Below are 12,331 nucleotides of genomic sequence, written 5' to 3' on the forward strand. Positions count from 1 at the left end.
AAAAAAAAAAAAAAAAAAACCCTCTTTTTATAGAAATTTCTTTCTAAAGGGACTCTCATAAACACCAGGCCCTGGGGACTGTGCGGAAAATAAATGTGCGCCTGCTCTGCTGCTGGCCCCTTTATTGCCAGGATGGCATTAACCTGTTCCTCTGGAGGAATTCTGGCTCAGAACTTTTATAAGTAGGAGACTCAATTATGCTTCTTATGAGTTCCCTAAATTTGGAAATGGAGCTAAATATGGAAATACATTAGTCAATGTCCTTTTCAACCTCCTCCCTTACTCATTTCACAACCCCCCCCCCCCACACACACACACACACGCAGGGCTTGGGACTGGAGCTCAGTGGTAGAGTGCTTGGAGTGTACTGGGTTCAATCCCCAATATCACCCCATCTCCAAAAACATAAACAAGAGAAAAATACCCAACTATCATAGGTGATGGAATGGCTAACGGCTGCAAGAATCAATCTATGATGTGCTGCAACTGTCATTGCGACTCTGGAAACTTCAGATAGCACCACCACCCTAAATTCACGGATTCCTAGGCATGTCCCACCCAGCAGGCAGGGAGCCTGAGGGCTGAATCCTCAACCACTGCTTCTGGACCCTAGAGCCACAGTCCAGTGGGGCCAAATCTACATCACAAAATCTAAAGTAGACCCTTTCCAGCTTTCTCCAGTTCCATCCATTTAGCAGTGAATGGATGCGATTTCAATTTTTCTTTATGACTGCATAGATCCCCATTGTGTATGTGTGTGTGTGTGCATACCCACACTGAAAAAAAATACACTAGAATCCAAGTCCAGTGTCTAATGTTCTCTATCATGTGTGGAAGCTAGAGGGGAAAAAATACTAAGAGGAGGATCTCCCAAAACTAGAAGTGAGAACAGTAGAGTTGAAGCCAGAGACAGAGGACAGGGAAGAGGGGAAGCAAAGAACTGGAGAATAAAGTTGACCAAATTATGCTATGTGCCCGAATGACTACCTTAATGCATTCCAGTTTTATATATAAGTATAATGCACCAGTTAAAAATAAATACATAGAAGGAAGACTGATAAAGAGGTAGAAGATGATCAGGGGGAGTAGGAAGGAGAAGGGAAGGAAGTGAAGGTGATCATAACCGGGAAAATGAAACAGAAAACTGTTTATAACTACGTCAAAATGAACCACACTGTTATGTGTAACTAAAACACATTAAAAATAATTTTTAAAACTTTTAATCTAACAGAAGGGACCTAATGAATGATAATTTCTTTCTAAGCCCAAGGTACTTGAGGGTTCCAACAATGGCTGATGGAAACACTGATAATAGCCCACTAGTTAAAACTTTTGATCAGCTGGCCAGATGAGGTTTTTTCCCCAAAATCCTGTGCAAAGGAAAATAAAGCTGGATAGAGAGACAGGTGTGCACACATGCAGGACACTCATGGCTGGCACACTGGAAGAGGCATTTTTATCAACATTTACAGAACCTTGTGGCTGGCTCCACCTGAGTCACTTTTAGTTTTTGGTCCAGGGATTGAACCCATGGGCACTTAACCACTGAGGCCACATTCTCAGGCTCTTTTGAGACAGGGTCTTGCTAAGTTACTTAGAGCCTCAGTCACTGAGGCTGGCCTTGAATTTGTAATCCTCCCACCTCAGCCTCTGGGATTACAGGCATGTGCCACTGCTTCCAGCTGAGCATGGCTTTTCTGAAGTTCATTCAACTGGCTATTTGCCAGGCTGATCCTAGGAGATAGAGGACAATGGCTCAGAGGTGAGGACAAGCCACTGAAAAGATGCCAACTGCTTTTTCTCATTGTTCTCGGTTATATTGACACTTCAACCATTTCCCCCCCCAAATCTTCCCTGATTCACCTAAGACAACATGTCTTTCCTCTCTATGGTCACCATACCAAAGGACTTGCGCATTTCCAACAGGCTCCCGTCAATAAACCATCTTGCTGATCCTCACTTCTCCCAGCTCCTTCAAGTGCAGTCCCCAGACCAGCAGCGTGAAGAACATGGGGCCCTTAATGAAAGTGCAGAATTCCAGGCCATCCCAAATGGCTAAGCCAGAATGTACACTTAAAGCAATCTGTAGTCTAGGAAGTGCTATATAACAACCTACTGCGATTACAAATGACCAAGTTCAGTTGGAGCCAGTAGACTGCCCTCGAGAAGTGATGTTCTGCTCCTATCTCACCCCCAGTTAAAGATGCCACAAACTTCAAAGATACTTTGGTGTCCTCTCATTAGCCTAGGACTCTGGGTTTCTAATTAGGGCAATTGTAGGTAGCAGACATTTAGAGCATGCGTGCAGGTTTGGGGCAAGGCTATGTTGAATTTAGTCTCTACAGCAACCCACTGGGATATACTATTATTCTCCCTGTCTCACAGACAGGGAGGCAGAGGACCAGAGGTGGTCCCTGGATCTGTCCCATCCCACAGCTGCCAAGCTGCAGCATATGCCCCAGCAGCAGAGTGTACTGCCCACTCCTGGTCCTACCCAAGCCCACATCAGCAAGAAGGAGGGAAAAGGGAACCATTGTGGATGCAGTGACCTTTCTTCTGGTCATTCACACACATGGCCATGCCTGAGAAAGTCCGAGGAAGGCTCTGTGGGCAGCTCTAAGGTTAGAGCTCAAATCTGGAAACTCCATCAAATCAGAGGACAGACCAGGGTTTGGTGCAGAAAAGAAACCTTTCTCTACCACCACTACCGGCTCAAGAGACTCAAGAAATGAATCCCAGTCACCTTGCTTTTCCAAGACACCGGCACTGTGGCATGGTGTTAACTGGAGGTTTAGCCCCTGTTCAGAAGTAGTTCACATCCATGCTGGACACAGGAGCCCATCTGCACATCCACCAGCACCAGCTACGCTCCCGAGTCTGATTTGCTGCTCAATCCAATCCTATCAGGCGCCTTCTTGCAAGCATTCCACTCAGACACACTCGGCCACACCTCTGCTATACAACAGCTGGGACCTGAGCTCAGGGTGACCGTGTCCAGGGGCATGCTTCTTTTAGTCTCCCCCAAACTCCCTCCTAGCATGGCAGCTTCAATGCCTTGTTTTTGCAATGGAGGTTCTTCCTCAGTTTCCCCATGTGTGGTTGAGTGGCTGCAAAGGTTCCATCCCAGCACCCACCTTACTCCCTCACTCCTGTAAGTTACCTAGAGGTAAGTTTCCTGGAGAGCAGGTGGCAGAGAAGGGCTGAGCCACAGCTGCCTCCCTGGGGAGACCAGGAAGCGACAGTATCTAAAGGTTTCCTCCCTCCCCACAAATGACACAGCAGCCACTCCACAGAGCAAAATTACAGCTAGATCCAGGACAGCAACTGGGGATTACAAACTTTAAGCCCATTAGGTTTGCTTTCATGCATTTGATCCCAAAGCCAAAGTTCCCCCCGAGGGACCCACATTTCAGTTACATGAGTAGAATTCAATCACTGTGTGTCCACCACAGGGAAACCCCAGGAATCCCTCCACATCCCTCGCTGGGCACAAAACAGCCAAGGCTTGAGCAGAAGGAGGCTGGTGCCAGAGAGCCACCTCGGACCACAGTGGGCCCTTCATTCCCAGAGAGAGATGATACTCCAGTATTTACCAACCGGAGCCGAGACCAGAAAGCCTCAGTATCTCCTCTATTTGAAGAAACTGAGGGTCCAGGTATTTAAGCAGAGACAGGGCTTTCCAGGAGTTTTAAGGGCTTTCAACTAATGGTTGCACCTGAATCCTAAGCTCTGTGAGCCAGTGCCTCAGGGTGATGATGTGTAAGATGCACAGGGAGTAACATGAGGGTCAAAGTCTGCCTCTACTGTTGGCAAGCTGTGTGACCTCCAGCAAGTTTCTTAACCACTCAGTTTTCCTCTTTTGTAAAATAGAAGGATCAAATCCAAGATGGATTCTTGTGATGTTAGGCAAGAGGATATTTACAAAGCACCCTGCATGGTACCTGTTACAAAAACAGGCAAAGTGTTGGAATGTTGGGCAGCCATAGGCCAAACACCTTGACAACCCACTGTCCCAGCTCCACCTCTTGGCAGTAACTCAGGAGCTCAGATCGTTAGAACTGTGGTTTCTTCTCTGATGTGCTAGACAGGAATTGATTCAGACTCTCAGTTTACATAACAAAAATCTGGGAGTGTCCAGGATGATTTCCCCACCAGCCACAATAGAAAAACAGCCACAGTTCTCCACCTGCCCTTTTCAATGTAACTTTGCAGCTTCTTCCATCAAGAAGTGTAGTCTGGGGCTGAGGTTTTAGTTCAGCTGCAGAGCACTTGCCTAGCACATGGGAAGCACTGGGTTCGATCCTCAACACCACATAGAAATAAAGGTACCGGGTACAACTACTAAAAAAAAATGAGAGGTGCAGTCTGTTCCCCCTCCTCTCAATGCGGGCCAGCCCTGCAACTCACAGAGGCCAACAGCACACAGGAGCAGAGATATGGTCTGGCCTTTGGACTTAGGCCTCAAGAGACCATGTATTCTTCTAATGGTCCCTTTAGCACCCTGCCCAGACACATGTGCACCAGCCCAGGTGAGCCTGGAGAAGGGAAGACAGTATCTAAAGAGATGAGACACCCCAACTAAAGCTGTCCTACCCCAGCCAACCAGTCGACCCAGAAGTGGACCAGATGTGAGAGGAGTCCAGCTCAGAGCAGAAAAACACCCAGCTGAGCCCAGCCTCAGAATCATGCGCTGACAGATGGTGGCTAGTGATAGGGTGGTTTATTACACAGCAAAATTGTGATAACAGAAAAACGGATATATCATCCAGCAAGGGCATGCCACTTCTGAAGTGAAATGGGCCATGGGAACTCCATCACCCACCAGCTTCTCTCAATTCCAAACCAATTACCCACGGTGGAGGCTGAAAACTACGGCCAACCCTCCCCTGGCCACCTGATCTCCTTTCCTTCCCCCAAGGGGACCTTCGTCACCAGCCAGGACCGCAAGCTTTCTTCATGGCCCTGATGTAACAGGCAGGGTGGGGGGGGGGTGGAAAGAGCCCCGAGGAGAGTGACCAGAGTCACACTCAGGAGTGGGCCAGCTCCTCTCCAGCCAGGTGCCCTCAGAAGGTCCCCTGGCTCCCACCCCTATCTCTGGACAAAGACAACAAGTGCATGGTTCCCCCTCCCAGGGCAGCAATGAGGCACAAAAGGAAATATGGCAGACAGCAGAGCACTGGGGGGACTGTGCCCCCCAGGGTGAGTGGATTAGGGTCTTTCCTCTGCAAGGCCAAGGGCAAACAAAAATGCTCCCAGCAGCAGCATGGGGCACTCTTTCTTCCCGATTCCTTGAACAGGAGCTTGATACACATCTGACCCTGAGAACAGTCAGACCCACAATAAAATAGATTGATCCGAGTTCCTGTCACAGCCCTGAAATGTCCCTCCTAGGTATCTTCGACAAGTGACTTGGCCTCTGTGTGCCTCGGCAGTAATCCCCACTGCACCGGGGTAACTGAGCACAACGTCCCCAGCACGTTGCAAGCATTCCTACAAGGCGGGAAGAAAAAAATCTTACCGTGGGAACTGTAGGTTGCAGTACATAAGAGGAGGAAGAGGAGCACGATTATACAGGAAAATGCAGAGTTAGAGAATGAATGAAGCCGGTGGAGTTCCACGCCCAGCTTAGGAAGAGTAGAGAGGCCCAGGAAGAGTCCCCTCGGCGGCACTGGCAATGCTTTTACATTTAGTTTATGGTATATATGTGTTTTTCCCCCCCCTCACCACCACCTCTACCTCACCTCGGAAACGTACACCTATTTCCCAGACTTATGTGGAGCTGGGGATGGAACCAGAGCACCCAGAACAGGGCTGGGGTGGCCTCCCACCAGCTCCCTGGCTCTACAAGACCACAAAGAAAGAGGCATGTACAACTCTAGGACTTACAATTCCACAAGTCTCTGATTAAAGGCCCTGCTGTCACCCTATGTCTGGCATTAAAACAAGTGTTCTCAGAAAGATGAGGCATTCCAGAATATTCCATGGATTCACCTAGACTTCTTGGGCTGCTTTGTCACCACGCCTCACCCACTCCAAGTCTCCTGGCTCCCACCATTTACTTAGGAAGCTCAGCCTGGAGAACAAATGGGCTGCTCCAGTGGCCGACAGTATGTGAGGGAGGAAGATTTGTAACCCCAAATATTTGAACACCAAAAAAAAAAAAAAAAAAAAAAAGGCAGGAAACTTCCTCCATCTCAGCTCACCCCTTCACTGGGAGGCCGCCTCTCCTACCTGTTGCTTTTGCCAATTCAAATGCACAGAAGTCCCTTTTGCTCACCTAAAAAAAAAAAAGTTCCAAAAACTAGATTTCTTTTTTTTTTTTTTTAAACCATCTTAGACTCACTTTAGCTTCCTAAGACTGCCTCTGGCAAAAAAGGAAGGTAGGGATAAAAGAATTTATTCTGCTTTGATTGGTAGCCAAATCCACTTGGCTAAAAGGATTTGCAGTTCAGAGAGCTTGATGGCTCACCATGAGGTACAGTCCTGGCCTCTGAAATCCCTCACCTGCGACTTCTGATGTTAGAAAGCTATAACCTGTCAGCTGAAACAAAGATGCGCTGGATTCTGTATCTGGGTCAGTTCCAAGGCCCTGACGTCAAGCCTAACTTTCCACACCCCAACCAGAGTGATATGAGCATAGACAGATGAGCCCAGCCACAGGACAGGCCAGAAGCATATCTCCCAGCTTCCTAAGGCAACTCCTGCTTACCGGCGGCCAGGGGCAGTAGGGGACAGTCAGCTGAAGCCTCCAGATGCTGCCCCTTTCACATCCTCTGCAGTGGTCGAGCCAAGGCAACCCCTCCTCCCAGACAGCTCCAGCCCATGACTGGTCATGACAGAACATCACCATTTCTGCCCAATGGTCCCCACGGGGTTAACTGAGATTCTAATCAGATCTGCATCACAACCTGAGGCTCTCTGCTTCACCCCCCCTTTCTCTTTGGCATACCACCCCTCCAACAATTCTCTTACACCCCTATCTGTCAGCATCTGCTTCTTGAAGATGCAAACTAACAAAGTCCCCAATAAAAATGATCTCATAGGATGGGGTGTAACTCTAAGCCACAGCTCCCTAACTGGCAAACTAGAAACCACACGTCAACTTAGAACATGATGCTGTAGAACATGATGCCTATGGAAGCATCTGACCCTTCCTAGATGCCCAGAAAATATTATCTGATGGAAATAAGTTTTGATTTTTAAAGTTACCAGCAACTCCCTCCTAAGTCAATTATTTCAGAGAACACTGTGGCTGCTTTTAATAAACGCAAAAAACATTTTCCCTGGACAAGTCATAACAGAAGTTATCAGAAGGAGACCATTTCCTGAACAGCAGCATGTCCGCAGGGAATCGGGACTGGCTGGGGCCTGCCCTTCACACCCTCACACGGGGCTGTTAGACACTGGCTGGAGGCAGCTGCTGTCTGCTCACTCCACAAGGCTCTGCCCTAGGCAAGACAGCCACTTCTGCCCGCCACCTTCAGCACCAGCTGAAGAAACAGCACCCTGGCCACTTCTCAGCATCTCCAGGGAAACACCCCAGAAGCCAGGGGAAGATGCCTTCTGGGTCCTCTTAGAAAGCAGCCCACACATGTGCGGTCCCTTCCCAAGAGCTTAAGAAAGCAGGTTCTGCAGGGCAAGCGAGGTCAGAGAATGTCATTTCCAGAATATGCAGCTGAGGAAGTACAACTGCACCTTCCCCTAGGAGCCAACCTGGGACAGAGGAAGTCGGGGAGCACGCCCACAGGGAGGTTATGAGAAGGCAGGCTGCCACCAGCACATCCGGGTGTTTCTGAACAATTGCAAGGCAGGAGCCGTGGAGCCCATAACTCCAGGTCTACATATTTCTCCTTCACATGAGTCTCTCCTCTACCCTTAGAGGCACCCAGGCTGTCTGAGAACCAGCTCCCCACAACTGGAGCCTATACCATATCTTAGATTTTGTCCGAGACAGACTAGAACCCCACAATTTTCTCATCTACCCGATTTGCAGGTGGACTTTAAATTCCTGAATCCCCACTCCTAAGCCCAGAACAGGCTCGCTAGTGTCTAATGAATGAAAAGAATCTATTCATCTGCTCACAATTTTCAGATTTAAGCACCTCTGTTTGGGTTTTAGCACTCAAAATATGCCAATGGTTGATTTTTCATTTAAAATCTTTTGATCCTTGTCTAGCTCTGACTAAAATCATGGCTCTAAACCCACACTGTCCAACAGACCCTTCTGCAGTGAAAATACCCTCTCTGTAGGCTGTCCAAGACAGTAGCTAGTAGCGACACGTGGCTACTAGTGTAAGCTAACACAACTGAGAAACTGAATTCTTTCATAAGAGTTTCAGTTCATTTCAATTTAAATAGCAAGACATCTGGCTAGTGGCGACCATCCTGGGCAGCTCCCCAGAACTGTCCAGTTTGCTCCTTTTTACCCTCAACCTGAATGCAAGTTGAGGACACGTTCTCCTTGGCTCTGAACAGCCCATTTCTAACTGAACAATGCTCTGAAGATCTTCTCGAAGCAAAAAGTCAAGTGCGTCTTCCATTTCCGAGCGCTTACTCTGTGCCTGAGAGCAGCCGTCTCGACGTGTCCCAGGAGAGGGGGGCAGGAAGCATGTCTCCAGAAAGGAAGCCAGTGCACCCAACCACTCCAGGGCGTCTGGGGTGGGGGGGGGTGCACACCAGCAGGGCCACATTTATTTATATCACAAAGTGTTACAGCTGTCGGCTCTGCAGCTGAGGAGCCACCAGGGAACTGGACAGAAGTCAGCTTTGTCCGTGTTCCCTGGCACCTACTGCTGTTGTTTAAAGGATGCCAGAAGATGGGCGGGGGGCAATAGAGGGACCTCTGGGTAGGCAGACATGCTCTAGGTGTCATTAGAAAAAAAGAAAAATTGAGTCAATTGCATGTTTGCACTCAAACTGATAAGAGTGTCATTAGGTTATTCTGGTCCAATTCTCAGTGCTCTGGGCATAGTGACAGAAGGACCATCAAATAAGCACTTTGAGAAAAGCTGGGTGTGTGGCTCTGTTCTCAGTAGAATATGGCCATAGGAATCAGATTCAGCACCAAAGCTCAGAAAAGCAAGATCACCCCCATGCTTTACATAGGCACCTAGGACCTGCTGATCAGTGACAATTTCAGTTTGCAAAAAATTGGTAGAAATGCTGTTACAAGATTGAAGCAGTGACAGTTCTGACAGCACATCCACATGCTCTGTGATAATGCACTGGGACGGAGGGACATCTCTGAAAATGTGCTATAGATTGAATCTAGAATGTCACCCACAGACCCATTTGTTAAAGGTTTAGTTCCCAGCTTGGCATTATTGGGAGGTGGTGGAATCCTGAAAAGGTGGGGCCTTGTACAAGGTCACAGGGGATGTCCCCTGAAAAAGGATAGTGGGATCTCAGCCCCATCCTCTTTTTGCTCCATGGCTATGAGGTGAACAGCTTTGCTCCTCCATGTACTCCCACTATTATGTACGGACCCACCACAGGCCCCAAAGCAATAGGGTCAACTAGCTGTGAACAGAAACTTGAAACCTCCAGAATTGTGAACTAAGATTCACCTTTTCTCTTTAAAACTATATCAGGTGTTTGTTATAGTAACGGAGAGCCAACAGGGGAAACCCTCAGCTCTGCTACCCAGTGCCCCTTCCAGCACATTCCCTCCCCTAAATCTAATACAACCTCTCCCCTGAAAAATGAATAATTAGCATGAAAACATGGTAAATCACCAGAGACCCAGTTAAGCTAAAGAGTAATTTCTTCCAGCTGGGTAGTATGACACACCTGTAATCCCAGCAACTCAGGAGGCTGAGGCAGGAAGACTGCAAATTTGAAGCTAGCCTGAAGATACAGGGGTTACTTAACATTTGTCATGGTTTCCTTTCAAAGTTTCAACACGCTAGTTTCTTTTCTATGACTAAATTGCTTACCTTCTTCATCTACCTGTGATCACATATTTGCCAGCACCACATAGGTGTCTACGCTCTTCCATGACACAACAGCAGCGTTTTGCTAAACTACTCCAAAACCCCAGTGCTGGAATAAACTGATGCACGTCCCTAAAGTACACATTTGAGCTTCACTGGCACTTTGGTAATTCAATAGAGATGGCCTCAAAACCTCCATCCTCTCTGACACAGCAATTCTAAGCCCAGGGATTGATTTGAAGGAAATAATTAAGGATGTCCGCAAGGATTTAGTCATAAGGATGTTTAATAAGGATGTTTACCCCTGCTCTTGTTAATAATTGTGAATAATTAGAAACAACCTACGTGGCCCTGAAGTGGAATTAGAAGAGCCAGGGTTCAAGGACTGCCCCATAGTAAGAGACCAACAATCAATCACTTCATCAACCAAGATTAAAAGTTAGAGACTTAGGATAGATGCAGATTTCGTAGGACCTGAATCAAGAGAATGGAAATGAAGAACGGCAAAAACTAAGAAAATAATTAAGGCAATGTGGGGGGACAACATGCTTCAAAAAGATTTTATTAGAGTGCACCTGAGAAGCTACAGGAACAAGCACCCCAACATAAAGAGCAGCTGGCTCAGCATCAGACCAGAAAGAGCAGTCCCTCTGCTGGCTACAAGGCCAGGCCCCAACTTTATCCCCAGTTCCTCTCTACTATCTACCCAGAGTGCCAAGTTTAAAACTAAACCATCTTTTCCTGCACTTGCCAAATGTATTCACAACACAAAGCTTTTCCTCATCCCTTTTGTAAAAGCAAAGCAAGCTGAGCAACTTCTCTGTCAGGTGTGTTCTTAACTCTACCCACCTGTTCCCATCTGGAGAAATCTTGACCAGTGGACCCATGCAAATCCAGGTGAGGGTAGCTTGGCACCTCTCCCTCTAGCCATGAAAGAGCTGGAGAGCACATCAGGTAGCAGCACCTGCAGATTGCACCCAATGCCCTGGCTCACTCAGTTGCCTGCCCTTTCTTCAGCATCCCCTACCCAGAGCAGCCCTGCTGTTTTTGACAGCTCTTCCCACATGCCTAGTACCAAGGTCACACAGTCTGGGAGCCCAGCATGGGCTTCTGGGATGTGTTCTCCAACTGCTTCTGCCCAAGTTGTGTCTGTACCAAATCCAAAGCCCACAGTAGACCTGAAGTCTGGAGAACATAGCAGAGGCATTCAGTCTTTGTTTGAAAAGACGGATTTAGCAAATGTAGGAAGAGAAAGTCCAGTCAAAAACTCAGCAACTGGAGTAAATGTTGGGGTTGGTGGTATAGAACTAGATAACAGCTGCACAAGGACTTTGAAAACTGGTTTTCCTGGAGGCAGCTCTCCTGAACAGCATGATTGTTAAAGAGCCAGCTGGTCACAAAGTTCCCTCCTGCAGGAATGCCTAAGGACCCCCCATCTACACTCCACCCTTTTCCATTAGCCTCTGCTCAATCCAGAGCAGTGGCTCTCCAGCATCTATGTGAACGCACAAGTGACACTGCCACCCCTGAAGATGCTCACACTGCTGATTGAACAATACAATCAACCCCCTCCCCCCTCAATAGCTGTCACCTGGACCCACATGGAGGCATGATACTGAAGATTTAAGAGGGAGGAGCTGCTCACAGCCTCTCACTCTGATGGAAAAGTAACCATGGAGTGGTTATTTTATTCTCTCCCGTTCAGAGGAGGTGGCCAAAGAGCACCAGTCTCCTTAGTCGTCCTCCAATAGGGCTGGGCACTGAAACTCTGAACACAGCTGATGGTGCTTAATGAGAAGCCCCACCATTTCTTCTAACCCACCCCTCTGGACTGGGGAGCCAGGGTGCAACTGGACACTCTGGCCTCTACAAAACCTAAGCTCCTCTCCCAAGACACACTGTGGCATTTGCCTCAGATGGTACATGAGAGGATGACCCAATCCACACAAATTTTGTCACTTAGGGTTCCTCCCTTATTCTTCCCTACACGCCGGCGCCTCTCAGATCCGCTTCCACAGAGGAGGCTTCAGTCCACTGCGCCTATCCTGGAGGACCCCGCTGCCCCCACGTCCCCCACCCACCACACAGAGCCCATTCCCCCTCACACAACTCCGGGTTACTGTTTCCTGCATGCAGTGGCCCTGGACAGACTTAAACTATCCCCAGAGTTGCCCTGAGGTCTCCTGGGGTTCCTGCGGAGTTCGGGATGCTCGGCCCCTCGGAGGCAGACGGGCTAAGTTACTTTTCGATTGGGAGGGTAAAGCCGAACCTGACAACTGGAAAGGTTCCCCCCCGCACGCTGCACACTGGGACCCCCCAGGGAAGCGCCCGGCCCGGCCCCCTCCGCCTTGGGCGCCGGCCGGGACGTCAGCGGGGCCGGGACCGGGCGTCCTGCCTCC

General features: G+C 48.5%; 1 protein-coding gene across 1 annotated transcript in view; it reads right to left on the minus strand.

Moving 5' to 3' along the window:
* The window catches only part of Itga9 (integrin subunit alpha 9), a 313,338-nt gene extending 302,426 nt beyond the window's left edge, over positions 1-10,912 (minus strand). Inside the window, exon 1 of the mRNA XM_048794712.1 lies at positions 10,782-10,912. Within this exon, the coding sequence (XP_048650669.1) occupies positions 10,782-10,819 (38 nt within the window). The 5' untranslated portion in view covers positions 10,820-10,912. The remainder of the gene's footprint in view (positions 1-10,781) is intronic.
* Positions 10,913-12,331: the final 1,419 nt, after the last annotated feature.

This window comes from Marmota marmota, unplaced genomic scaffold, assembly GCF_001458135.2.
Source record: "Marmota marmota marmota unplaced genomic scaffold, marMar, whole genome shotgun sequence".
In the NCBI taxonomy this organism is placed as follows: domain Eukaryota; kingdom Metazoa; phylum Chordata; class Mammalia; order Rodentia; family Sciuridae; genus Marmota; species Marmota marmota.